The following is an 11,947-nucleotide window of genomic DNA, read 5'->3' on the forward strand; positions in this document are numbered from 1 at the left end:
TCCCACATCAGGTGGGCTAGACGGCCAGGAAGAACTCTCTCCAAGAGAGAACTCTCTACACACTGACACCCTGAAGAAGAGTCTAGGGGTGGCACGGAAGCTTATAAGATATGGCAAGGTTTAGCAGAACCTAGGAATGGCCTTAGGAGACGAGGGGGTCCTTTACCTAATCACTGTCCCCCAAGAGGCTTTGGGTCAACTATTCTAAAACCTAACTCATCATCTAATTAGCCTCTAGGCTATGGAAGGAGTCTATTCATTTGGTTACTTGAGTTTTCATTAATAGCCTCTTGATCTTGGAGGATACCCCAGGGAGGTATGAGATTTAAGGTCAGGTGTTCCATGGATGCTGTACCAAGATTTTTTTTAATGCCTAAGAGGAGCACTGGTTATATCTGCTTTCAGTTTATTCCATCATAGAGAGTCTTTCATTACAGAGCTTTGGCATCTTGGCCACTGGTGTAGACCCCAAAGTGTTCTCTTATTGAAGAGAATCTTGGTCCCACCTGCAAGCTGTCCCCTAGCCTCCCTCAGCCCAGCATTGGAGGTGGGGGGAACTCTGGTTTAGATACATGTCCTGGGGTGTCTAAAAGTGGGACTACAGCAAACTGCTCTGAAAGTGTTGCCTGGGAAACAAGTGGTATGGGGGACAAATGCAGTCTGAGCCTCCTTGGTGGCAATCACTGTCTTTAATTATTAATTAATTCACATTTTTGATTTGTTAGCGAGTGCCAGCTTGTAGGTGCTAGTTGAAGTGCAGAGCTTAGAGGGAAAAAGACCTTAAAACCTTAGCTCTTTGGAGATCAGCCCCTCCCTGGCACCATCAAACCCCCTCTTTTCTCCCCTTTCACTCAGAACTCTTCAAATACAGGGGTTATGAGTGTTTGACCATTCTCTTACACTATTAGGTCTCTGTGAGTGACAAAAAGGGAAAGGGGTGTCTTCCCTGAGGTGGGGCTTGTGAAAGTCGCTATTTACATTTTTCTCCTCCTCTTCCTCCTTCCTGTAGAATTCTGTCTCCATCAGGAGAGCAGAGGCTCTTATGTGGAGACAGGAGATGCGAAATCTAGCTTTGACACTAGTGTATATCATTTTTTGCCCTTGGACAAAATTCTTCACCTCTTAGGACCTCAATTTTCTCACCTGTAAAATGGTAAGAATGTGTTTTTGATTCCTTGTATGTATGCCCATGTTACATAATCCCCAAAGCCTCAGGACTCCAGACCTTTTATGGTTTCTCCCAATATAGGCAGAGGTGAGAATACCTGATGGGGATTTTAGTGAGTGTAAATACACAGAGATGCTGTGTCTTCCAGGGATTCAGTGATTTTTTTTTTTTTTCAGTGATGTTTTTAGAAAGGTTGCTAGCCGGGTTTGTGGCCTATGTGTCCCGGTGTCTAGCAGAGCACGTGGAATCTAGTGAGTATCCAAATGCGTATTTTTAATGAGGGAAAGAAGAAGAGAAGATGGAAGGGAGTGGGGGATTGGGAGACTCGGGGATGGAGTGGAAGGGAGAATCCCACTGACATCCCAAAACAAGGGTGCAGAGAAGCCCTGAATGGCTTTCTGAAATTGTCTCTCCACCCACTGTGGTCCCTTTTCTTTCTGAGAGGTCCCCTTAGATCGTAATTCTCCTTCCACATCTTAGTTCTTTCATTAGGAATAAGCTGTAGGTGGGAATGCCTCACGTCACCTCACCCCCAACAGGAACAAGTAAGCCAGGCTTGGATGCCACCGAGAAGGGACCAACATACCCTCTGAGGACAGGTAGGAAAAGCCTAGGTGGGGTGTGAGTGCAGGGAGTGGAGGCCCGGAGCTGAGGGCCCTGAGGATCAACGTGATTCAGAACGTGATTGCCACGTGCGGAGGGATGGGTGCAACCAGGGCTCTGTCTAGGCTTCTCTGGGGCCGTTCTGGGTGGCGGCGGCCATGTTGTTGGTCTGGAGCAGGAAGGTGGTGAAGGCCATGTCGGCTTCCTCCTTGGATGACTAGGGGGCAACAGGAGAGGGGTCAGTGTTTGGGGCGTTGGCTCAGAGGGTGGGGGTCGGAGGGAGGGGATGCACTAAGTATCCTAAATTCATAATCTTGGCCTAAACAACCCAAGACTCTGTTCACTCACTGTCCTCATTCCGGCCACCGTGCTCACCAAGAGGGACTAATTTTGAGAAATGGAAAGTTGCAGCTTCTAAAAATATCTCCCTCTGTCTCACTACCTCCTTCCAACACATGGAGTGGAACCACCTCTGTTGCCTGGACCAGTCCCCGGAAGCCCTGCCCCCGGTCACGGCCAAGGTGGCCTAGGCTGGCGTCAGCTACAAGGTTTACATTTTTCTTTCTCTACCAGTTCAGAGACACAACACCAGGCTGGAGGGGAAGGCTGTCTCCAGGACTGACTCATTCCCCTAATTGTTCCCAGTGCTGGGATCTCTGCTGCCGCCAGGGAGAGTAGATATGATAACAAGCGTTAGTGCCTTGGGATCAGGGAAGTACGAGGAGAGGGTAACATGTGACCCAAAGGCAGGCAGGATTTCAAGTAACATGGCACTTGGTTGGGGTGGGAAGGGGCCTCTAGTGGCTATCAGTGCCTCCCACGAGCAAATGTCTTCCAGGCCCAGGGAAAATGCTGGTCCCCGCAAACCCTCAAGTGAGAGTGGTGACCTGAGTCTATGGGTCCCATGGCCAGCGTTTGACACTTGACCTGCCCACCCTGTGGCTGAATCTTTAATGCATTTGCCTTCCTCATCCCCTGCCAACCACTCCCCCTGCCCCCTGCCCCCCCACTGCCGTCTCCCTCCCTCCTGCCAGTTTACAGCCTATAAACACAGCTTACCTCCTGCCTGGGCCTCAGCCAGGTCAACACCACAACCAGAAAGATGCACTTTCCAAATACTGTTTACACCCCCTTCCCTACTCTGGTGCCAGCCCCACTCTGAGGTGGCTTTTCCTGATGTCTAACTGCAGTCCCTCATGCTGCATTTCCTCATCACCCACGTGAGGCCTCCTTCTCCCTCCTTGCTCTCACCCTTTTCGCCTTCCTGGGTTCTTCCTTCTCCACGGCATCCTCGGTAGTGGTGGCGAACTCTGTGTGAAGAGCAGGGGAGGGTGGGTCAGCCCTCCCCGGCCTCCTATTCCCGTCCCAGATGCGGAGTCAGGGCTAATTCTTGTTCCCCAGGGACTGGGCATTCCCTTGAGTGAGGGATGTACCGTCTTTTCCTCCGAGAGTTGTCTCCTGAGTGTCTGGAGAGGCTCCCATGTTGTCATGGGCTCCAAAATCCCTGGAGTTCTCAAAGTCTGACATGCTAATGTCCGTCCTGTAGCTTCTGATTGAAATCCGGTCTGTCAGGGGGCAAAGAGGAGTTGGTGTAGAGATGGGGGCCGGGGCGTCCCCAAGGGAGCCCCACAGGAGAGCTGAAGGGGGGCAAGTTCTTTGCTGCTCGTCTCTGACTAGGACCCAAGGCAGATTAGAAGTGACCCGAGTCTCCTCCCCAGTCCCTTTTCACAGACAATCTAGACTCAACAGTCACTGACCTCTCTTCATCACTCTGCAAACTTGCAATGCCCAGGACCTTGTTTTGTCCTCAGAGATGGTTATTCTTACCCCCGTCTTGAGCCGTGAGGAAACCAGAGGTATGAAACTGGGACACCCCGAGTCACACAGCTGACTGGTCCTCACACCAGGCTGGAAGCCCAGGTTTCCCAGCACCCTGCCCTCCTCTTCCCAGCAGCTATGCCTCTGAATTTAGACCCGCAGCAATTGAAGATGGACTTCCAGCAGAGATGACGGCATTTGGACCACAGCACTTGCTGTAAGTTTTGAGCATGTGTGGGTTTATTATTCCCCACCTCACTTTCCTGGACCCTTCCTTTGAGCTGATAAAAGGGAACAGATCATGGCAACTCCCCTCAGCGCCTCTGAGCCAGGACTGAGGCTCAGGGTTGGAGGTGGGGGGCAGGGAGCACCCCGGGACTCACCGACATTCTTCCTGTGTCGGGCTCTGACCACCGCAATCGCTACGGCCCCTGCAGCCAGCACCAGGGCCAGGGGCACCAGGGTGGAGAACAGCACTTTGGAGCTCCCACCTTGTTCTGCAGAGCTGGAGGGAGCATTAATTTAGTTAGTCCCTGCAAGGGACATTGGGGATCCCAGGAGGTGCTGGCCGGTTGTCTCCAGCCAGTTCTTCCTTCCTGGTTAATCCACTGCGTCCTCCTGATACAGCCGCCCGAGCTCTGTTCTTCTAAGAAGCCCTCCTAGACAGGACAAAGCTGAGGACCGGGCCTTGCCTGCATCCCCGGACTGGGAAATTGAACTGAATGGTGAGCACCGCACTGGTCGCGGGAGAAGGGCAGAGAGCACAGACCGAGGCAGTGAGGGCTGCCTCTGCTGTCAAGAAGCGGACAGGCTCTCCTCCTTGGGCCTGGTGGACCAACCTCAGGTCCTCGGTCTCCAGAATGTTCTCCAGGTGGGGATCCCCAAATCCCTCCTCACCTGCCGGGATCTGCAGGTGCTCCGCTCCCACCAGCTGGATCTCCAATATCCTTCACTGCTCTTTCCTCTGCAAAAAGGCTGGGACCCTGAATGACTTTGTTCTCAGTCTCCCTGGCCCTCGGCTCTATCACCTCCTCACCAGGAGCAGCATTCACTCGACTGGTATCCTGGGACCCTGGAGAGAGCAGAGGGGGCTGGATTATGGTTCTTTCTGTCCTTGAGTTTAGGGAGTCTGAGGAGTGGGACTTCATTAGGAACCCCAGGGTCAGGGTGAGATTTCAAGACTGTTAGGATAGGGTCTCGAAGGACACTAGAAACAGGACTGGTGGTCTTCAGTAGCTTGTCACAGATGACCTCGGTCCCATTCATAGCAAATTCACTTCCATCCGCAAGGTTCCGTGTCATTAGATCCAGCTATGCATAAGGGCTGACCCATCATTTGTAGACAGGGAGACTTTTCGCAGCTTTGAAACCCTGCCCAGGGCCTCTTGACTACAGGGCTGGGCGCCATAGTGCTGCCCCCTGGTGATAGCTTGGTTAGGGCTCCCTCAGTGAGCCTGACCAACTGGATGCTGACATAATCGGATTTCTGGAGGGACTAAAAATACCTTCATTAGGGATAAAACATTTCATGTGATATTTTAAAAAGAGGCTTGAAATGCAAACTTATTAGAAGATATTGCCCCGATTTTCTTTAGCAGACCTTGTACGTGAAGGTTGTCTGGCCCTCTTTTGAGCAGAGAGTATGATGCATATAACAGTGACTTTGACATTTCTACATATAGAAGAAGATCTCTCTGTATAGAAAGGGCTTCAAAGTGGCCTGAAGGAGCAACTATGGGACTTGTCTTGAAACTGAGGTTAAATGGCAAATCCACTATTTTTAATTAGTTTGTATATTTATTGGGATGCCCTTTCTGGAAGGCTAAATTAGACCAGGTGGGGGCATAATCTACCCCCCTCCCCACCCCCACCTCTTATAGCCAAACCTAGGGGCCACCCCTGATGGAGATGCTCTTAGGCAGCTTTCTGTGGGGTCCCAGGGTACGTGGGCATGGCCCTCGGAGACTCACCCTTCACCCTCTTCTCCACCGCCACATAGACAGCCACGGTCTCTCCGTATTTGTGGCCCTCCTTCACTCCGCACCAGTACCAGCCTTCATCCTCGCTGGTGACGGAGTTCAGGTTCAGGGACACGACCTGGCTCTTCTGGTTGCAGTTCACAAAGGCCTGGCTGGGGCCTTCGTCCTGGCTGGGCAGGGTCCTGCAGCCTTTGTTGCTCCACTTACACCAGTACTTCTCATAGGAGTAGAATTTGCAGGGGAAGTGGCAGGAGATCTTGAAGGTCTCTCCCAGCGAAACCTTGACATTCTTGGGTGCCTTGAGGCTTGGTTCTCCTGGAGCAGGGAGGGAGAAATAGGCACAGAAGTCGGCGCTGGTGATGCTGCAGAAAAGTGACGGGGGGACTAGGGGGGTGCTTTGTCCACAGCCTATTTCCTCTTTGGACAGCATGGTAAATAAACACACTATACTGAACACAAAAGCACTTGTAATTATGTGTCTATAATAGATTATTGGTGACCACCGTGAGTCACTCTAGTCTATCACAGACCATAGACCTTGCTAATGACTTCAGTTTGCTTTCCTCATTGTTATCTGCTCTCCTAGACTCAAGACAGCCATACTCTACTCAGCTGACGCCGTATATACTGTAAAAGAAGCCGATACTCTTGATCACTGGAGGTGTGGTAGTTTGAAGAGTGTGGGGCAGGAAAGGGTTTGTTACAGGTGTGAACGGGATGGGGATGGGTGCTTGATACAGGTATGAGCAGGTGGGCTCTCTCCATCAGCATGGAGGTGGGGGAAGGTGGGAGGCAGAGTGGTTGGGGGGTGTTGCTGCTGCTGACTGGAGGGGTACCTGGGGCTGCCTGCCTTCCCTCTTGCCCCAGTCCAGCAATTACCTTCCACAATCTTGAGCTCCACCGAGGACCTCCAGCGAGTATCGCCGTTTGTCAAACACCAGTAGAAGCCGGCGTCCTGGGTGGTGAGCTGGTTGAGGATGACGGTGTAGGTGCCATTGCCTGGCTCCTCGTACAGTGCGAGCCTGCCCTCGTACTGCTCCTTGACCAGCCCCTCGCTCTGCACCAGCTGCGGGCAGCGGCCACCCTGAGTCTCTTCCCAGTGACACCAGTACTTCAGGCTGTCTGTTTCCTTCGGGTTGTAGGCACAGGACACGGCCACGGAGCCTCCCACCACTCCTTTCACCACAGACTGACTTGGGGGAATCATGGTCTCTAGAAGCACAGACAGGGATGGGAAGGAAGAAGCAATGTGGTCTGGGCAGCCTCTTCCCCGTGGGCTCAGCCAGGGTGGAGAGTGACGTTTAGACCTCACCCTCCTGAGAAAGTGAAAAAGATTTTCCTAATGTCACAGAGCCCAGCACTGGAGCCTTCACCCAGCCTCCAGGAGACTTCCCCACTGGTCTGGCGACCTTGATTCCTTCCCCCCCTTATTCTGAGCAGAGAATGGAAGGGGTTTAAAGAGAGACTATTAGCCTTTCTCCTTAGGCTTCTTACAAAATCTCCCCCTAGGTAAGTTTTTGTCTGTTTATTAGCTTGTCCCACAAAATGGCCAGATGTTTTTTCTCCAAATTAAGAAAATGTATTAGAACAGTATGATTTAAAATATACACTATGTAGCACAGATAAGTTTAATTGTTGAGCACCCCGACTGAGGGCCATGTCCAAGAGAAGAAGCATGGCTTCTCTCCAAGAAGCTAAAGTTGAGGTTCCATGAGAACCCCAGATGACTGAAGACGCTGGGGGATGTGGTGAAGACTGAGCTAGATGGAGAAATGATGTCCAGGGAATGTGAGCCCCTTACAGGAAAGTCACAAGGGCAGTGACCATGAACTTCAAGTACTGGTTCACTGTGTCTCATGAGGGTAACTCTGTGTGGAGTGCTCCAGGGTGAGAAGAAGCAGAGATTTAACCTGCTGAATAACAAACAACCCTAAGAGATGTTGGAGGGGAGATTTTAGAAGCTGGGGCATTGCCTTCCTGGGAAAGCTTTGCGACCAGCGTAAATCAAGACTTCTTCCATCTGAGTGTGAAGGATGAGGTGCCATACTGCTCGAGGGTCGGGTAGCCTCCGTGTTATGTCCTCACCATGGCTCTCTGAAACCCAGGCAATCTACAGGTCTGGTCTCAATCAGGAGCTTCACTCCCCTCATTCCTATTGATCAGGGACGGCCATCAAAGGCCTTTGATAACAGAGAAGAAGAGTTAGGAGATCACACAAGGCAAAGGCTGTGTTGTATAGCTCTCGTGTACAGCTGCCCACAGAACATCTGATCCAGGGCTCGTCAGTGAGCAGATATCGTCAGCTGACTGACGGAGATTAAACAGATTCACAGGGAGCGAGTGAGGCTCTCCCCTGCCAGACTGCCCACCTCTTCCCTCTCCCCACTCTCAGGTCTCACCTTCATTGACGAAGAGTTGCCAAGCCTGGATGGGCCAGCCTTCCTTAGGCTCACCATCATGGTTGGCTCCGCACAGGTAGAGCCCCGCATCCTCTTTCCTCAGGCTGGTGATGTGCACACTGAAGAAATGGTTATCCTTGGGAATGAACAGGATCCTGCCCTCAAAGTCCTGATCCTTCTTCCCCAGCGTGTTGATGATCACACTGCAAGCTTCCGCATTTTTTACCCGGCACAGAAATTTGGCCTCATTTGCCTTCTCGGGGCCCAGGGCACAGTCAAAGGTCACTGAGCCCCTCAGTTCTCCATAAATCAGCTCACGCTCGGGCTTCAGCACTTGGAGGTCAGCATTGCTCTTGTCGGCGTTGGCATCATCCCCAGCCTGGCAGACGTACATCCCAGCATCGTTGAGCTGGATTTGGTTGATGTCAACGCTAAACACTAATTTGTTGGTACCCTGAATTTTGATCTGTACTCTGTTGCTGTAGCTGGGGCTCACATACCCAGTAGAGTCGGTGACTAGCACGCAGCTCTGGCCTGTCTTCTTGCACATAGATTTCTTCTTCTCAGAATTCACAGCCCTGAAAGGGCAGTTGATGGTCACTTTTCTGCCCAGTTCTGCTGTGTAGACGTGGACGCCATTTATCTGCCCAGGAGCTGCAGAATGAGGGGTGGGGGTCAAGTTGTGATTTTGCTTTCTTGCACCATAGGACTACTCAATGTTCCCCTTGAGGGCTGGGTGTGCCTGTCACTTGGAGTGCCCTCTTTTCCAGAGGGACACTGTCAGAATGTCTGCCAAGGCCCAACTTCACTGCTGCCTCCTCTATGAAGGCTTCCCAAGCTGGCACTAATCTCTCCCTCCTCTATTCTGTCTTGATACTTACACCTGTATCACTTATTACATCCAGTCTTGTGGACTTTGGGCAAGAACTGATCATTTTATTTACGCTGAGGGTTTTGATGGACTAATGGATCTCAGGTTAGAAAATATATTTTAAAAGAAGCCTTCTGGTGACCCAAGGTCTTGATCTGAAGGGTGCTCTAATAGCAAGAATTTAAGGATCCCTATGAATCTCTCCCTGCTCATGGGCCTCTTGTCCCTCCTGCAACAAATCTAATGAGAGAAGCTGTCCTCCTCATGCTCTTCTAAGTTAGAGCCTTAGTAAAACCTGAAATATTTCAGGCCCTGTAGACCTAGAAAAGTGCCCCCGCACCCCACCACTAAGTAGGTCCCATCTGTCTCGTTTCCATGTTCTATTATGCAAAGTCCTTTCCTCCAGATGGACCCATAGCCTTCCCCATGCCCTCTCAGGAGATCCTTCCTCAGGCCTCCCTGTTGCTCCTGGGATGATTCCCTCTCACTTTTCCCCAGAAGTCTAAGGCACCTGGATCCTTACCTTGACTGACTTCCAGGCTCACATCAAAGGACAGGCCTCGGCTGCTAATGCCCAGACCACACTTGTAGAGACCCGAGTCATTCCGAGTGAGATGGCTGATGTTCATCACAAATGTGCCGCTCTCTGGGAAGTTGGTGAGGTTGGCTCTGCCTTCATAGTCCTTGGAGACGTAGCCCTCTGAGGAGATGAGGGTAGTGCAGCGGCCCCTGGCTCCCTGCCGGCACCAGTACTTACGGGTATGCCGGTTGACGGAGGTGGCCGGGTAGTAGCACTTGATAGACACTGAGCTGCCTTCCACACTGCTTACCTCCTGAGGACCGAATATGGGACTCTTCATGGAGACCACTGTGGGGACAGAGACAGAGGTTTTCCGAGGCTGCAGGAGGGTAAAGCCCGCTGAGAGGATCCAGACAGCCCACGCCAAGGACATGAACGTTTCCTCCCAAGACATGTGCCTTCTGTGGATTAATTACCATGTGCTACAGCTAGGCAATTGCTAAATTGCCAAACTATTAAACAATTCTTAAATTTTAATCGTAATTCATTAATGATAACCATTTTAAGGAAAATGGGATCGCAAACTTATTTAATGATATCCCTTGTGTGTGTGTGTATATATATACATATATATATATATTTTTTTAAAACCACCCTCGTGGGGTGCTACGTTATTTCCTTTGTTATCTGTTATTTCCTTATATTTCCGAAAAAGCTTTACAGATTACTTTCTTTTATTTTTCCAGATAAAAATATTAAGAGCCACAAGGATAAGTCATTTCCCCAAAACCCCAAAACAAAGCAACTCATAGTGATGCTTCGTTCAAGGTCAAGGTCTTATTTTCTTTATTCCCAGTGAAGACCCTTCACCAGACCCCTGACCTTCAAATGTGGAAGTGCCATTTCTGTTCCCCATCCCCAGTGCTGGCTCACCAATCCATTTTTAGATGTGGCCTCTCTGCATCGTCTGTGTGGTTACTCCTCAAGGGAGTGCAAGCTTTGCAAAGGACATCCTTGGGGACGGGCCTGATTTCAGAGCCCCCAGGGAACTGGGTCTGGGATGGGGGTGGGCTGGGACCTGGCCGACGCACCTGGGAAGAGAGCCAGCAGGCAGGCGAAGAAGAGGCGCGACATCGCTGGAGGCTCCGGTGGGGCTGTGCCACCCAGGCCGCCTTCTTGAGTGGTTGCTGAAAGACAATAGCATGAGGTGATGAAGTGCCTTTGTCTTCCAAGACTAGCTGACCGAGTTCCTGCAACACCTGTTTGATTTTGTATCTCCAGTAACCGACATAAAACCTGTGGAAGAATGAATGGCTCCGCCTTTCTCATTACAGTTCAAAGTCCCATCATCCACAATGCTTTTTTGTTCCTTAATAGGTATAAGTAGATTTTCATCTTCTCAACTAAGCTGCAAAGTTCCTTTAGGGTAGGGACACGCACATGTGTCATTTCCTCTCTATCCCTATCCGGGGGTCACGGTCCTGGGCAAGATCCATTACAGCTCAGGAACAGCTCACCGGATAATTGGTTACTACCAAGAAATGGCTCCATCTCTCTGTTCCAGCTGCCCTCCCTACACCCCTGGGAGGTGGAGGGGGGCTGGCATATTTTGTGGCGTGTCATATGAGTAAGTAGAGATGCATAGAGGCAGCCTAGCAAGGATTAAAGCGATGATGATGGTCATAACCACCATGAATGGTCCTTGTACCATGTTCCAGGCACTGTGTTAAATAATGTACCTGTATTATCTCATTTAAACTTGATATCGCCCCAAGGAGGTGGGTATTCTATTTTTGTTGTTGTTGTTGTTGCTGAGGAGACGGGGCTTTCTTATCCACATTTTACACAGGAGGAAATGAAAGCTTAAATGTTAAGTGCTTTCCTCGCGTTCACACGAGGATTAAGCGTGGGGATAGGTAGGGTGGGAGTGGAGGAGGTGGGCGAGACCTGAATCCTGCTTTGTCTGACCCCCAGGGTCTAAGCTCTGAGCCTCTCTTACTGCACTGTATTGCTCGTCAAACAGAGTGGGATGCTTATCCCTCATGCTTATTCCTGTTATTTGTAGAGCCCCCTTTGCTTATCAAAGCATTGTCATTTACACTATTTCACTGGAGCTCTATAAGTTCCCTTTAAATAAGACAGAACAGATATAATTACAACCATTTCATAGATAAGAAAATCAAGATCTTGAGATGCTGAGTGATCTGCCCACGATTTCCCAGACACTCAGTTATGGGGTTGGGGTTCAAAATGTAGGTGTGATGGCCTCTGTTATCCTGGTTGCTGAGGTGGGTCCGACGAAGATGGAGAATCCAAGGTAAGGCCACTCAGAGGGTGCAGCACGTGTGGACCTTGTAACATCTGTGGACATAGCCCAGGGCTGGGGAGGGTTGAGGGCCCCAGGGCCCAGCCTGACCACAGCTGTCCTCTGGACCCAGACTGCAGCCTAAAGGAGGCGAGAGGCGAAGAGCGGAGTCCCCACTTTCCCACAGACTGTGACAGGATTTCAACTTTGGAATGGACTTGACGAAGAGAGCGTAAAAGGAGAAAACTGTGTTAACAAGTGCTGGGCAGTAACCAGCACCCGTA

At 50.8% G+C, this 11,947-nt stretch overlaps 1 protein-coding gene across 1 annotated transcript; it reads right to left on the minus strand.

Moving 5' to 3' along the window:
• Positions 1 to 80: 80 nt before the first annotated feature.
• On the minus strand, positions 81 to 10,507 carry PIGR (polymeric immunoglobulin receptor). Its single transcript, XM_089908835.1, has 10 exons — positions 10,450 to 10,507; positions 9,368 to 9,706; positions 7,968 to 8,621; positions 6,448 to 6,780; positions 5,560 to 5,883; positions 4,487 to 4,661; positions 3,973 to 4,094; positions 3,205 to 3,336; positions 3,023 to 3,081; positions 81 to 1,988 (listed from the first exon to the last, which is right to left on the minus strand). The coding sequence occupies exons 1-10, from the start codon at positions 10,490 to 10,492 to the stop codon at positions 1,893 to 1,895; spliced, it is 2,277 nt and encodes a 758-aa protein (XP_089764961.1). The 5' UTR covers positions 10,493 to 10,507; the 3' UTR covers positions 81 to 1,892.
• Between the last annotated feature and the right edge of the window lie 1,440 nt (positions 10,508 to 11,947).

The sequence above is a fragment of the Delphinapterus leucas genome, chromosome 1, assembly GCF_059928025.1.
Source record: "Delphinapterus leucas isolate spDelLeu-1000000601 "Yukka" chromosome 1, BTC_Dleu_Yukka2, whole genome shotgun sequence".
In the NCBI taxonomy this organism is placed as follows: Eukaryota; Metazoa; Chordata; class Mammalia; order Artiodactyla; family Monodontidae; genus Delphinapterus; species Delphinapterus leucas.